The sequence below is a fragment of the Marmota monax genome, unplaced genomic scaffold (genome assembly GCF_021218885.2).
Source record: "Marmota monax isolate L192 unplaced genomic scaffold, Marmota_monax_Labrador192_F-V1.1 WCK01_AAM20220418_F8-fsc00100, whole genome shotgun sequence".
Taxonomy (NCBI): Eukaryota; Metazoa; Chordata; class Mammalia; order Rodentia; family Sciuridae; genus Marmota; species Marmota monax.
In genome coordinates this window covers 6,641,617-6,656,529 of record NW_026693872.1, presented here as the reverse complement: position 1 = coordinate 6,656,529, position 14,913 = coordinate 6,641,617, and the positions used below count along the sequence as shown (strand labels likewise).

The following is a 14,913-nucleotide window of genomic DNA, read 5'->3' as shown; positions in this document are numbered from 1 at the left end:
AGTTTCAAAGGTCTCAGTTCGTGGTCCGCTAAGTCCATCACTTTGGATCTGAGATGAGGCAGAATATCCTAGCCGAAGGACCCAGCGGAGGAAAGCTGGTCAGCTCATGGCAGTCAGGAAGCAGAGAGAAGGAAAGATGCTAGGGATAAAATATAAACCCCAAAGGTACATCCCCAGTAACCTACTTCCTCTAGCCACACTCTACCTGCCTACACAGTACAGTAGTCCTTTCCAACTATTAATCCATCAAATGATATAACCCACTGATTAGGTTATAGCTTTCATAATCTGTTCATTTCACCTCTGAACATTCCTACATTAATAGGAGCTTGGCAGGGGAGGCATCTCATATACAAAGCATAACAGGAGCTAAAAATCTGTTTGATGCAACCACAGAGGTTTTATTTGCTATATGAATTAAAAAACAAAACAGAAATGTGGAAAGAGAATAAAACAGGATAAAGATGATAAATAACATGGAAAAAAAGAGAATATATAATAGAACAAGTTATTCCTGATTTTGTTACTACATATTTACTTCTTTGTGCCACTTAAGAATTTTTCAAATGTGGTACCATTTAATACATAAAAGTATATACAATATATACAGTCTTATATTAAGATTATTAACTCTCAAAGCTCAGTTTTATTTGCAGCTTATGAATATAGGATGGCATCTCATTTTTTTAGATTACCCACAAGGTCCTTTAGGTACCTTCTTGTTGCTACCATACTTAGGCCTGAAATTCTGATTGATGAGATATTTCAAGAAGTTGGAACTTTTAAAAGGGGTTGTGCATAAGATTGTGAGGCTATGGAACTAGATAAGCATTACTTCCAGTACTATTAACTCAATTAATAATACATTTTAAATCATGTATCATTTTCTGGAGATGTGGAAAGAGAATAGGAGCAGAACTCCCTTAAAATTAGCATCATAGAGAACTGATGTCTGTAGCCAAGCGCCTAAATCCATTGGTTACTTATTCACAGTCATCTTTGGGAATCTGTGGGGTGTTTCTTATTAGCGAAAGGGAGGATGGCCATGAATGTTTTAATTTTTTAAAACAAAGCACTACCTATTTATAGTGGAAATTTTGAGGAAAATAGAGAAGGTAAATAAATCACTTAATTTTTAGACAGATATGCCTCCTTTTCTATCCCTAGATGCACTACTATATAAATTTTTTATTAGCATATGTTTTGTGATCTACTTTTTCATTTACTATCTGGCTAATACCTCACCATGTCAATAAGTAGCCTATATACTTTACAATGACTACATAGACTGTGTTCCATCTTTAAGATATTCTATGGTTTATAATCTATAGTAGGGCTGTTAAGTTGTTTTAAGTATTTTCTATTAATATGGCATTGAACATCTATAGATAAGACTTTCCATACAATCTTGTTTATTTCCTTAAGAGAGATTATTAGAGATGTGGGTTAGACAGTATATATATTTTTAAAGTCTGTTGATATATTTAGATAAAATTCTTATCCAGCAATGCTGTATTAAGATAATAACTATTTATATTAGGATCAAATTCTTCATCATTCTGACTTCTCTGTAGTCCGTCAGTAGAATGAAACCCAACTATAAAAAGAGAGACAGAAAGTTACTTATAATTGAAAAACACATAGTATCTTTTCAGCTGGGGAACTTCAAGACTACAAATTACCCTTAATGTTCTAATTAGGTAAATACAAATTTTTCTTTTATTAATGGTTGTTAAAACGAGATAGTCTCATATACCCTACGTGAAATTTATTAATCATGTGGTTTATATATTTACATCAAAATGAAATTATGTAATTTGAATATTGAATTTTTTACATATTGAAATTCTTTCCTTTTTTTATTTTAGACACATAAAGAAGACCCCTATCAATCATTTCTCAACAATTATATAGTCAACTAATGTAACAATGGTACTAATATTGGGACGCAGACTAAACAGAGAGGATCTTGGGGTGCGTGATTCCCCAGCAACTAAGCGTAAAGTTTTTGAAATGGACCCTAAATCTCTGACAGGTCATGAGTTTTTTGACTTCTCTTCAGGATCATCCCATGCTGAAAACATACTCCAGATATTTAATGAGTTCCGAGACAGCCGCTTATTCACAGATGTTATCATCTGTGTGGAAGGAAAGGAGTTTCCTTGCCATAGAGCTGTTCTTTCAGCCTGTAGCAGCTACTTCAGAGCTATGTTTTGTAATGACCACAGGGAAAGCCGAGAAATGTTGGTTGAGATCAATGGTATTTTAGCTGAAGCCATGGAATGTTTTTTGCAGTATGTTTATACTGGAAAGGTGAAGATCACTACAGAGAACGTTCAATATCTCTTTGAAACCTCAAGCCTCTTTCAGATTAGTGTTCTCCGTGATGCATGTGCCAAGTTCTTGGAGGAGCAACTGGATCCTTGTAATTGCTTAGGAATTCAGCGCTTTGCTGACACCCATTCACTCAAAACACTCTTCACAAAATGTAAAACCTTTGCATTACAGACTTTTGAGGATGTGTCCCAGCATGAAGAATTTCTTGAGCTTGACAAAGATGAACTTATTGATTATATTTGTAGTGATGAACTTGTTATTGGTAAAGAGGAGATGGTTTTTGAAGCAGTCATGCGTTGGGTCTATCGTGCTGTTGATCTGAGAAGACCATTGTTACACGAGCTCCTGACACATGTGAGACTCCCTCTTTTGCATCCCAACTACTTTGTTCAAACAGTCGAGGTGGACCAATTGATCCAGAATTCTCCTGAGTGTTACCAGTTGTTGCATGAAGCAAGACGGTACCACATACTTGGGAATGAAATGATGTCCCCAAGGACTAGGCCACGCAGGTGAGAAGATTTACAAATATAGATAATAAAATTTTTTAAAATAGTTTTAAATCTCCTGAATCCAAACTCAGTGTAGTCATTTATTTGTATAGTTTACATGCAGTTTTTGTACAGTTGAATATTTATTTTGGATTATGTAAATAATGAAAAGGAAGACTAGTGAAGACTGCATTCAACAATGCATTTTTTAAAATATTGTTTTGTAGTTGTAGATGGGCAGAATGCCTTTATTTTATTTGTTTATTTTTATATGGTGCTGAAGATCGAACCCATTGCCTCACACATGCTGGGCAAGCGCTCTGCCACTGAGCTACAGCCTCCACACAACAATGCATTTTTTTTTGATAATGTTGTCCTGAGCTATCAGAGAGTGTTACAAAGGGTCTTTGCCACTGTGCTTGTCTCAACATATTACTACTAATTTCTCTTAACCTTTGTAAGACCTCAAACCTTTCCACTTTTCTTTCCAAGGAATTTTTGAATACAGAGTAGCTAAATGGTAGGCTCCCTTAAGAGTGAACAAATTATGTGGGTATATGAATTTGGCACAATGAGTCCGCTGTTACGTATAATCATAATGTACCAGTAAAAATAAATTGAAGAAACAATAAGCTTGCTTACTTAGACTGCCTCTACTTATTAAAAACAATTTGCACATCCACAGACTGACCTTTGTCCTCCAAGACTGAACATGGAATTTAGAGGTGAAGTAAGTAAACTGGTATGCAAAGTGAATTCACAGATGTAAAATTCAGGTCTCCAACCTTTTATAAATGCCATAGTTACTATATTTAATGTCAGTCTCAATTTTTTAATCTTTTTTCTGATATGAAATTATATCATGCTTTAGAACTTATGCAATTTATTAGCATTGCACTGTATTTGTGTCTTCTTAGAAAAGGTTATTTCTGTAAAACACCTTTTGATTTTGATTGACAAAATATAGAAAAAATAAATTTTCATGCCTTATTAATAGAAAAAATACTGTTAAAGTTTATTATTAATAAGCAGAAAATACCTATTTTGAGAAGCATTCCAGAAGAGAAGTTTTTTAATATTTTTCTGACAAAGCTAACATTGATGTTCAGGTTTTTTAATTGTAGCTAAAAAATAGCATAACAGTTATCATCTTACCTATTTTTAGTTGTACAGTTCAATATTATTAAGTATATGCACACTGTTGTGAAATTGGAATTTTTTCCAGCATCTCTTTTTTTTCTGTAAATTTACTACAGCATATAAAACCACATTTTTAACTTTCATTTTAAGTGCCATTGTTACTCATTATGTCATGAAATATTCTATTTTTTAAATCTAAGCTAGTTTGGATGTAGCAAGATTTAATCCATTTCCTCATATGTAAAGTATGGATAATAAATAGGGTTTACTTCACAGGATTTCAGATTGGAACTATTAAATTCAATAGTCCTTAGGCATCCAACATATATGTAGAAAGTCCCTAATAATAACTAGCTACTATTATGTATGCAGTATTATATGGATCAATACTTGAAAGTCTAAACTTTTTATAATTAGATACAATATTGGGTAACTATTATAATACAAAATTAGGACCGAGCGCAGTGGCACACGCCTGTAATCCCAGCAGCTTGGGACCTTCCTGAAGCAGGAAGATCGCAAGTTCAAAGCCAGCCTCAGCAAAAATGAGGCGCTAAGCAACTCAGTGAGACACTATCTCTAAATAAAATACATATAGGGCTAGGGATGTGGCTCAGTGGTCTATGCCTGAGTTCAATCCCTGGTAACCCCCCCCCCCAAAAAAAAATTAATATAGTATTTCCTTATACCAGGATGAGTAACTGAATTTACTTAAAAGTCTAGAACATTTTATTCAAGTCTTTAGCAAAGCATAGAAAGCATACAATTTTATCCTATAATTACACTGATGTTTTTAAAAATATGTTTAGTTATAGATGGGCTCAATACCTTTATTCTATTTATTTATTTATTTCTATGTCGTGCTAAGGATTAAACTTGTTGTCTCACAAGTGATAGGCAAGAGCTCTACCACTGAGCTATAACCCCAGCCTGATTTTCTTTTTTTTGTAAGTTAATTTTTTTTTTAAAGGACCATTAAAACACTTGGACTGATCTTAGGAATGTGGAAAGACCAAGTTTCCTGAATGTACTCATAAAGAAAACTAAACAGCCTGGGGCTGTGTGATTATTAGCTCTTCTGGGACTTTTCTGAACACATAGTATCACTCTAAGGGTAAAATCACTTTTTCAAGCAGAATTCCCTTATAGCAGACAGAATGTTCTGGGGGGTCAAATGAGGTTGACTAGTACCCAGCCTGTATATTTTATAGTACTAGAGTAGGGACCAAGGGTAATCCGTTGTAAAATTCAAATAAGCTATTTATTGTATTATTTATAAAGATATAACCTGAATAGAATCAGATTGCTGAGTAGGTAGCTTATCATTCCTTTAAAGAGAAAATTTTCCTAATCCACTTAATTATTTGATTTCCAAAAATTTGTTTGGCATCTAATGTTTAAGGGAACCAATCCATTTTATACAGCAGAACACATCTATGTGGAAGATTATAGCATCACCTTAGTTTAGGAAATGAATAAGAAAAAACAAGCTACAGTTATATTGAATTTGCAGGCCACTGTAAATATAATAGAAGATATTTATTTTATGTGGGCATTACATGAGGAATGGGGATTGAACTCAAGGGCACTCGACCACTCAGCCACATCCCAAGCCCTATTTTGTACTGTATTTAGAGACAGGGTCTCACTGAGTTGCTTAGCGCCTCATTTTTGCTGAGGCTGACTTTGAACTGGCCATCCTCCTGTCTCAGCCTCCAGACCGCTGGGATTACAAGCATGCCCAACCCAGACCTTCTGCTTTTTTTTTTTTTTTTTTTTTTTAGGGCTGGGAATGTGGCTCGGGTGGCAGCACGCTTGCCTGGCATGCACGGGGTGCTGGGTTCGATCCTCAACACCACATAGAAACAAAAAGTAGAGAGATTATGTCCACCTAAAACTAAAGGATAAATATTTTTTTAAAAAATATATTTTTTTAGTTGTAGTTGGACACAGTATCTTTATTTTATTTTATTTTATTTATTTATTTAAGTGGTGCTGAGGATCGAACCCAGGGCCTCACATATTCTAGGCAAAGGCTCCCCGCTGAGCTACTACCCCAGCCCCAGAACTTCTGCTTTTTATTTGCAGGCCTCTTTTCAGTCCCTCTCCAACTTGATCTCTCTTTAGGATTTGACATTGTTAATTGCCTTTTCTATTGGCTTTTTTCATGGGCTTCTGGAATATCATTTTTCTCATAGTCCTCCGGTTTTCTCCAGCTGCTCTTACTTTATATCTAGTCTTGGAAGTACTGATTATCTGCTCGTTCATCTCTCTCTTACCTTATGTACTTCCCTGTGTGATCTCATCTATTCTCATGATTTTAATTACCATACATGCTGTTGACAACCAAACCTGTTATCTCTAACCCAGACTTTTTTATTTGTTCATTCACATTTCTTTTGTTTGGATTTTAGATTTCTTTTATATGTTTTATTTATACACTTATTTTTAATTTTATTACTTGATTGTGTCTTTTAAAGAGATAGCATAGGCAAAATAGCAGGATTAAAATTAAACTTAACAGCTCATATTATCTCATGCCCAATCCATATTCAAATTTGAACTATTCTTTAATAAACTTGTATCCAATCCAGAATCACTCTTTACATCTGGTTATTTCCAGGAAGTCTCTTTTATTCCAAAACAGTTTCTTTTTCATGATTCTGAATTGTTGGAAAAAAATTGTCCATAAAAATATTCCCCTTTCTGGATTAATGTGGTTACTTCTTAAGGTGTTTAACTTTAATTCCTAGAAACTGAAATATGGTTCTACAACCTTCAACTTGATGAATACTAATTAAATATTTGTGTACATAAGTATTTATATTAAACCACATTAGGAGCACAGTATATGCTGTTGTCCCACCATGAATGATGCAAAGATTTAACTCTGTGTTAGGGTGATGACAGTCTGCTCGCTCCACTGTATAGTTAACTTGTACTCCCCAAATTGGCCGGTGTTTTTTTTTAGTGTTTGTCCTATGCCAAGTATTCCTCAGAGCTCAAGCCGTACTGGGTATTCTACCTATATACTCATGTGTTTTCAGATGACAAGAGAAAATCCTAGAGTACATTGTTTAAAAAGCAGTGTGACAGTAGTTTCCTAGAAAGAAGCAAATCTAAGAAGAGCACAAAGCTTTGATTATCTGCCCTGCTAGTGGTAAATCCTTGGTTGCATAGAGAGAAACTAATCACAGAAGGTAGTAAAACTTAGGAATAATTTGGATGTATTTCTGTTTTTTGTTTGTTTGTTTGTTTGTTTAGTTTTGATGGACACTGTACCTTTATTTTATTTATTTATTTTTCGTAGTACTGAGGATCGAACCCAGTGCCTCATACGTTTGAGGCAAGTTCTCTGCCACTGAGCCACCACCCCAGCCCCTAACTTGGTTGTATTTCTAATGATATATATTTTGCAACTGTAAATCTTTGTTTTGATATATTTTTCAGTGCTAGCATCAGGATGTATTAAGAGTACAGGCTTCAGAATCAGACAGGCTTTAGAATCTCACTCTACACAACTAGTAAATTCTATGACCATGGGCAAGGCACTAAAGTTATACTGTACATTTACAGAGTAGGAATATGGTTTAAGAGAGAAATGTTTGCTATCAAATAGTTTCTTTTTTAAACATAATTAAAAAAAATTTTGAACTATGCATCTGTTTGAATATATTAGTTTTTTTCAAAGCTTACTTTATAATTGTTCTGATTTAAGAACAAATTTTGTTACATATGCATACTACCTTCCCATCATTTCTAATAGTAATGGCAAATGTTTGTGTTCAGGAACTGCTTTATGGACAATTACATATGTAACATAATGCTCAGAAAAGCCCTGAGAGAGAGTGCCATTATTATGCCCACTTTACTGATGAGCAAACTGAGTCTCACAGAGAAGTAATTTGTTCAAGGTTACATAGTTTAGTAAGTGGCAGAGCAAGGATTGAAAACAAGTGTTCTGGTTCTAGAGTATATGCTCCTGAGTAGTATGCATAGTGTCTCTTGTACATTTTCAATATTAATATTTAAAACACATTCTGCAAAAACGATGTTTTATAGGACCTAATTAAATAAGCTTTTTATTCAATAACTGTTTAATTTACTGTTTTGCCTGTTTTCTTCCTTCAGTCCTCTTGCTAAGTTCCCAAGTTGAAAATTTCACATTAAGGTGGAAAACATGGGGAGGAGCAGAAAATTTATATGCTCATATTGACAATCTAACACACATTTGGACTCAGAAATATTCTTGAACTCTAAAAAGAATCATTTAGGGCTGGGACTGTAGCTCAGTTGGTAGAATGCTTGCCTTGCCCATGTGAGGCATTGGGTTCGATCCTCAGAACCACATAAAAATAAAATGAAGGTATTGTGTCCACTTACTATAAAAAAAGAAAAAGAAAAAGAATCATTTATTAACCAACTTATATAAAGCCTAAGTTTTGTCGAGTACTGTCTCTGTGTCACCCCTGTAAGCAAAGTACTAGGCTTCAAACTCTTCATCAGGAGAAAAATGGTTTCTCTGCTTACAGTGGGTTTCTGGCTTTGTCCCAGTTCATGAATCTTAACTGTGGTATTTACTGTCTCTGGCTCTGATGTTTCACATTCCTGGCCATTGTTTGACAATCTGATTCTGACCTCCAATACACTTAATTTCCATTTCTTGCCCTAGCCCAAATACTAATTTCCATTCTGTCCTGAGTACCAGATATTTATTATTATTTTTTAAAAGACAGAGAGAGAGAGAGAGAGAGAGAATTTTAATATTTATTTATTTTTTTTTAGTTCTCCGCGGACACAGCATCTTTGTATGTGGTGCTGAGGATCGAACCTGGGCCGCACGCATGCCAGGCGAGCGCGCTACCGCTTGAGCCACACACATCCCCAGCCCCCAGACATTTAAACCCCTAATTGCTTGGTAGCTTGGTTCTGATTTTGCATTGTGTCTCAATCTAGATTGTTCCTACCATGATTCTCTGGAAAAAGTAGTAGTCTCCCCTGACAGATGCTAATTTTCCATTTTGGGAGGGCTGGACTACCTACATAATGAGGTTCTCATGTAGAAACACGGATGATATTAAACTAAACAAGCATCTTACAGTGTAGTGACCATAAGTGGCAAGTTGTTAATGTTTGTGCAAGATATCAGTGTCCTTTGCCATACTCCATTGAGCAATAGAGAAAGCTAAGACTTGTAAGTTCATTATTTTGAGTTAGAATCAACAATTAAAGTGCTTGTCTCTTTTAATATTGTTCACTTCCTGTTATCTGTATAGTGAATATAGAATTTAATTGCCATAATGAGGACAATGCTCAAGTTCCTGTTGTAAACCAAGGAGAAAACTAAGAGAGTTAAAGAATATTTTTTTTAAGAAATGATATTTTATGATTATTTAATAAATTTCTTGTTCCTTATTTTATAGGTGATAAAAACAGGGCATAATTAAGCAAAATGACTTACTCTGGTTACAAAATTACTTAGTATCAGGGATAGGACTAGAATCTAGAATCTAAATTCCTTTTCCAGTCACTCTTAAAAAAGATATTCTAGCCAGGTGTGGTGGGACACACCTGTAATCCTGCAACTCACAGGGCTTAGGCAGTAGGATACCAAATTCAAGGCCAGCCTTGGCAACTTAGTGAGACCCTGTCTCAAAATTTAATAAATGAAATGGGCTGGGGATGTAGGTCATTGGTAGAGTACCATTGCCACTGGATTCAATTCCTAGTACCACATACATGTTCACACAAAAGATATTCTATATTATAGGAAGTATGGCCTACCAAATTTATATATATATATTCTTTTTATGTCTTTGCATACATACAATGTTAATTTATAGCATGAATAACTAGTAGTAGTATTGTGCAGTCATAGGATATGTATAGTTTTAATTTTTGTAGGTATTGTGAAAATTGCCTTCCAATTTATATTTAAGCTAGAAATATGAAAGCACATATTTCTGCAGTCCTTTGCCAACCTAGTTTGCATTAGTTTTTGTAAATCTTTGCTACTGTGAAAAGGGAAAATGATATCTCATAATTTTAATTTACATTTCTTTTTTAATGTGGAAGATTTTCAAATTTTTCCTGAGTATAAAAGCCATTTGTATTTTTTCCTGCAATCCATTGAACTCTAATGATGTATCAGAATTCTGGATTGTGAATAATAGAGACTTTTTTTTTTTTTCATAAAAGGCAAATGTAAATCCAAGAGGCTTGGGAGGTAGAGACAGGATTATCACAAGTTCAAGGTCATTCTTAGCAATTTAGCTAAACCTTGTCTCAAAATATAAAAAAGGGCTTAGATGTAGATCAGCGGTAAATAGCCCCTGGGTTAAATTCCCAGTATCCCCTTTCCTCCCTCCCTGCCCCCCAAAAAAAGGCAAATGTATTTAAGGGAGACTGTATCTTGTAGAACCTAGGGACAAAAATTCACTGGACCTTATTGGAACAGGCTACTAAAAAGCCATCAAAAACCAAGCTGGCTGGGTACAGTAGCTACACCTATAATCCCAGCAACCCTGGAGGATAGTGAGTTCAAAGCCAGCCTCACCCAAAAGCAAGATGCTAAGCAACTCAGTGAGACCCTGTCTCTAAATAAAATACAAAATAGGGCTAGGGATGTGGCTCAGTGGTCAAGTGCCCCTAAGGTCAATCCCTGGCACCCATCCCCACCCAAATACCAAGGTGTGCCTTCTGTCTTCTGTTCTTGGCATGTATGCATAATTTTCTTTCATTAGTCTTGCTGAAAATGGCCTCTCATGGGTTTGGAGTTTATATATTACAAGTTCAATCACTCAGACTGAATCTCTTCTCTTGGGGAGAAAGATCTCTGAATGAGCCAGACAATCTTTTCTGGCCATGGGAACAGGAAGAAGCAGCAGAAGTCTGATGACTAAAAAGCCTGCTAGGCTGAAAAGAAACCAAATGGTGGCTGTTAGTAGTAAGGTCTAATTTTTATTTAGTTTGGTCTTAGATTGGGCAGATTAGGACCAGGGTAATTTACATTAATTGGAGAAAAATTAGAAAATATAATCAAAAATATTACCCATTGTCTTACCTGTAAGAGGTAATTGGCTTTCTTCTTTCTCTCTCTCACACTCTTTTTGGCCAAACTGCTAGGCATATACTCTGAGTTACGTCTTTATTCTTTTTTTTCCTCTATAAGTTTATTATTTCATGTGTGGCATTGTAATCCTTTTCTTACTTTGTTTTTTATCACTTAATATTTATTAAAGGTAGTTCCATAATATGAAATCTAGTACGGTATACCATAACCACCATCACCATGCACATTTAAGCTGTTTCTGATCCCTCTCCCGCTTTGTACTAGGGATTGAACCCTAGGACCTGCTACATACTGGGAAAATATACTGCCACTGAGCTACATCCTGGCCCTTTTTCTTTTCTTCTCTTTTCTTTCCTTCTCTTCCTTTTCTTCTCTTTTCTTTTTTCTTCTTTTTTTTTTTTTTTTAAGATAGGATCCCACTAAATTGCCCAGAATGGCCTTGTATTTAGGATCCTCCTGCGTCAGCTTTACAAGTAGCTGGGATTATAGGCATGAGTCACTGGATCCAGCTGTTTTTGATTTTCAAACTTTAAGATGAACATCTTTGTTGCTCAGTATTTTAAAACATCTATGGTTAGTTCTTGAGAACTTATTAATTAACTGATTCTGATCAATACAGCCATTTCCTCAGAGAATCCATTCTGCCTATTGCCTTTCAGGTAGACAGCCTCACCACACAGGTGGTCTGTGTCCTCACCAGGTTTAGAAATTAGGAAGAGATCAAACTGTTAGGGACAGATTTAACATTCACTATGAGAGATTATTAACTCATTTATCTTCCAGTCTGTGTAAATCTATTTGTGGTGAGAAATGGAACTGTCAATAGATTCAAAATGTTAAAGCGATCTGCCCAGTATGTTCTCTTACTATAGGCAAGTCCCTATATGGGAAGCCAAAGTATTCAAAGGTTGTTTGGCAAACATGGAATCTAAACAAAGGGAGTCGGTGGGTCTTTAGAACCAGAGTCCTCTCAGCTAATATAACTTGAGGAACTCTCTCACCCAGCATTAAAATATTCTTGGCAAAGAAAAGATAATGTTCAAGTCACCTTACCTAAGATTCTCTTTTCCCTGGGTACAGCAAATATTTGCCTTTGTGATTGTTATTTATTCTTTTATTCATTTGTTCATTTATTTATTGTTTCTAGGGCTTATCAATCCCCTTTTCTAACTTTAGATGAATCAACACATTGAATTTGGTAGTGTAATATGTTATAAACTAGAGAATCATGCTGTTTCCTTAGACTTAGTGATGGTTTGATTTTCATATATTTTTAAGTCTTAGAATGGTGAATAGACTCTATCACTAACATCTCTCCCTATCCCTCCTTTCTGATTTCCTAATAAATGGAAACACACTTCCTTTCCTTATTGTGTTTCTTAAAAATCCATTTTGTTACTAGTCAGGATCATCTTTCAACCCTTGTTGTTGATGAAAGTTTGGGAGTTCATCTGTTTCTGGCATATTTGACATTGATTTATAAGTAGGTCTGTTATTTCAGACAGCAGTTCCTATATTTTACCTTTTCAGATTTTAACTGAATCTGGTAATTACTACGTTGTTTTTTTGTTTTTTTTTTTAAATTTTTTTAATATTTATTTTTTAGTTATCAGCGGACACAACATCTCTGTTTTGTATGTGGTGCTGAGGATCGAACCCGGGCCGCACGCATGCCAGGCGAGCGCGCTACCGCTTGAGCCACATCCCCAGCCCATTACTACGTTTTGTTTATTTGGTTTAGAATATCTGTAGATTTATAATTATTTTATCTTTCACATAAATCATATAAATTTGACCTTTTCTTGAATTTATGATGAAATAAAAGGAAAATTTTAAAAAAATATATTATTATCAAAAGGACCTTTTGGAATGTATGATAAAAGAAAGGAAGATTTTTAAAAATATATTATTGTAAAAAGAACCATTTGGTTGTCATGCCTTCCTAGGGAGAAGTGGCAAAATTTAATGCTAGAGCAGCAAATATTTATTTCATCATTGTAGAAGATCAAAAACTTTACTTCAAAAAAATTAATGAAATAGTACTAGGGATATAGCTCAATAACAGAACACTTGCTTAGCATGTGCGAGACCCTGGTTACATTCCCAGCACCACCAAAAAAATAAATTAATTAATTAATTAAATAGATATATTTTATTGGGTTAACACACTGTGGTGAGAACACCGGACTTGTATCAGTTAAGTTAAAGGCTATTTGATTACAGATAGGACCTTCAATATAGGCAAAACTACAAGCTTATAAGTGAAGTATAAAACCAATGTTCTATAATTATTACTCTGGATTTTGCATTAAAACAGTTAGAAATGATTTAGCCCCAGTGACAGTATTTAGTAATTTTATGGTATAATTGACAAAAACTATCAGCATTCTGATGTGGTCTTTTTTTCTCTCCACATTTAATTAAGAGAAGAGGGATTATATATAACTTACTCAGTCTGGTTTTTAGATGAGAAATGCAGCACAGATGTTGGGGAAACCATGAATATATATTTCAACTATGAAAGAAAATCTGCTTCTGCATTTGAGGCACGGTAAAATGGTTCATAAATGTCATACTTTATCTTTCTTGTAGCAAACTGCACAATTCTTGCCAGAATAAATGCCATTATCAGTGAAGAAAAAGAAGAGAGATTATTGAAATTTTTTAATGAGATTTGACTTGTAGTAACCATAAAATGTAATCACAAGATTTTTTCATTTAGATTAAATTTCTGAACAAATATAAAGACAAAGAATTTTAAAATTCTAAAGCTGTCTATTGAAGCTTATGAACAAAGAGATCTTGGCTAAGCATTTGTTTTTCCTGTGTATCTTTAGTTGAGGCCAGTGACTAGCATGAACCATTAGGATTCTCTTCATGGTCTTAAAGGTGTTTCTTCTTCTTCTTTTTTTTTTTTTCCATTCTAAAAATAGGCTGGATTTACTGTCAATTTGAAAATTGTAATGATTGAAAGTGGAGTACCATACCATTCAGAAACAACCTTCATCTGCATTTTGGTGGATTTTTTTCTCAGATACATTTTTAACATACCATTGAATACACTCTATAATTTTTTTGTGTGTGTTTTTCCCCTTTACACTCTAACTATAATTTTTTATTTTGTGTTTTTTCCCCTTTAACATCCTTTGTTTGCATTTTTACTGACTGCCTGACACTTTTAGTTAGATTACCTTAATTTATTTACTCTGTATTTTTAAAATTTACTTCTGAACAAATACATAAACTTCTTTTTCTTTTCTTTTTTATATTTTTAGTTGAACATGGACACAATACCTGTATTTTACTTATTTATTTATTTTATATGGTGCTAAGAATAAAACCCAATGCCTCACATATGTAAGGCAAGTGCTCTACCACTGAGCCACAACTCCAGCTCCTTCTTTTTTTTTTAAACTTTCGTTGAATTAGAATTTTTCTCATTGTCAGTCTATTTGCCTAGTATTAGATAACTAGACTATTTTTCTTATTTTTATTAAGCATGTATTATCAATATATCTTAGTCCACTCAGGAATTATAGCAGGATACCACATACTGGGTGGCTTATAAAGAATGGAAATTCAATTCTCTCAGTTCTCCCAATTCTGGAGACTGGGAAATCCAAGAGCAAGGTGTCAGCAAATTCAGTATCTAGAGGGGGTCACTTCCAGGTTCATATGTAGATGGTTTTTGTTGTTTTCACAGGGCATAAAGGGTCACATAAACTTCTTTACAGGGTGCCTAGATCAAACCCATTAATTAGTTTTTTAGAATGAACAGTCTGATAAAAAAAAAAAGCATTTTCCTACAGTTAGAAAAAGTCCATTATCTTAACCTTGTGTGGTTATATATATCTGAATTGCTACAAAACTGCA

At 34.4% G+C, this 14,913-nt stretch overlaps 1 protein-coding gene across 5 annotated transcripts in view; it reads left to right on the top strand.

The window, feature by feature from the left end:
- Klhl24 (kelch like family member 24) overlaps positions 1-14,913 on the top strand; it is a 38,406-nt gene that overhangs the window by 10,312 nt on the left and 13,181 nt on the right. For all 5 annotated transcript variants that reach the window (XM_046462530.2, XM_046462528.2, XM_046462531.2 and 2 more), the window contains one exon: positions 1,869-2,849. In XM_046462530.2, the coding sequence (XP_046318486.1) occupies positions 1,930-2,849 (920 nt within the window). In that variant the 5' untranslated portion in view covers positions 1,869-1,929. The remainder of the gene's footprint in view (positions 1-1,868; positions 2,850-14,913) is intronic.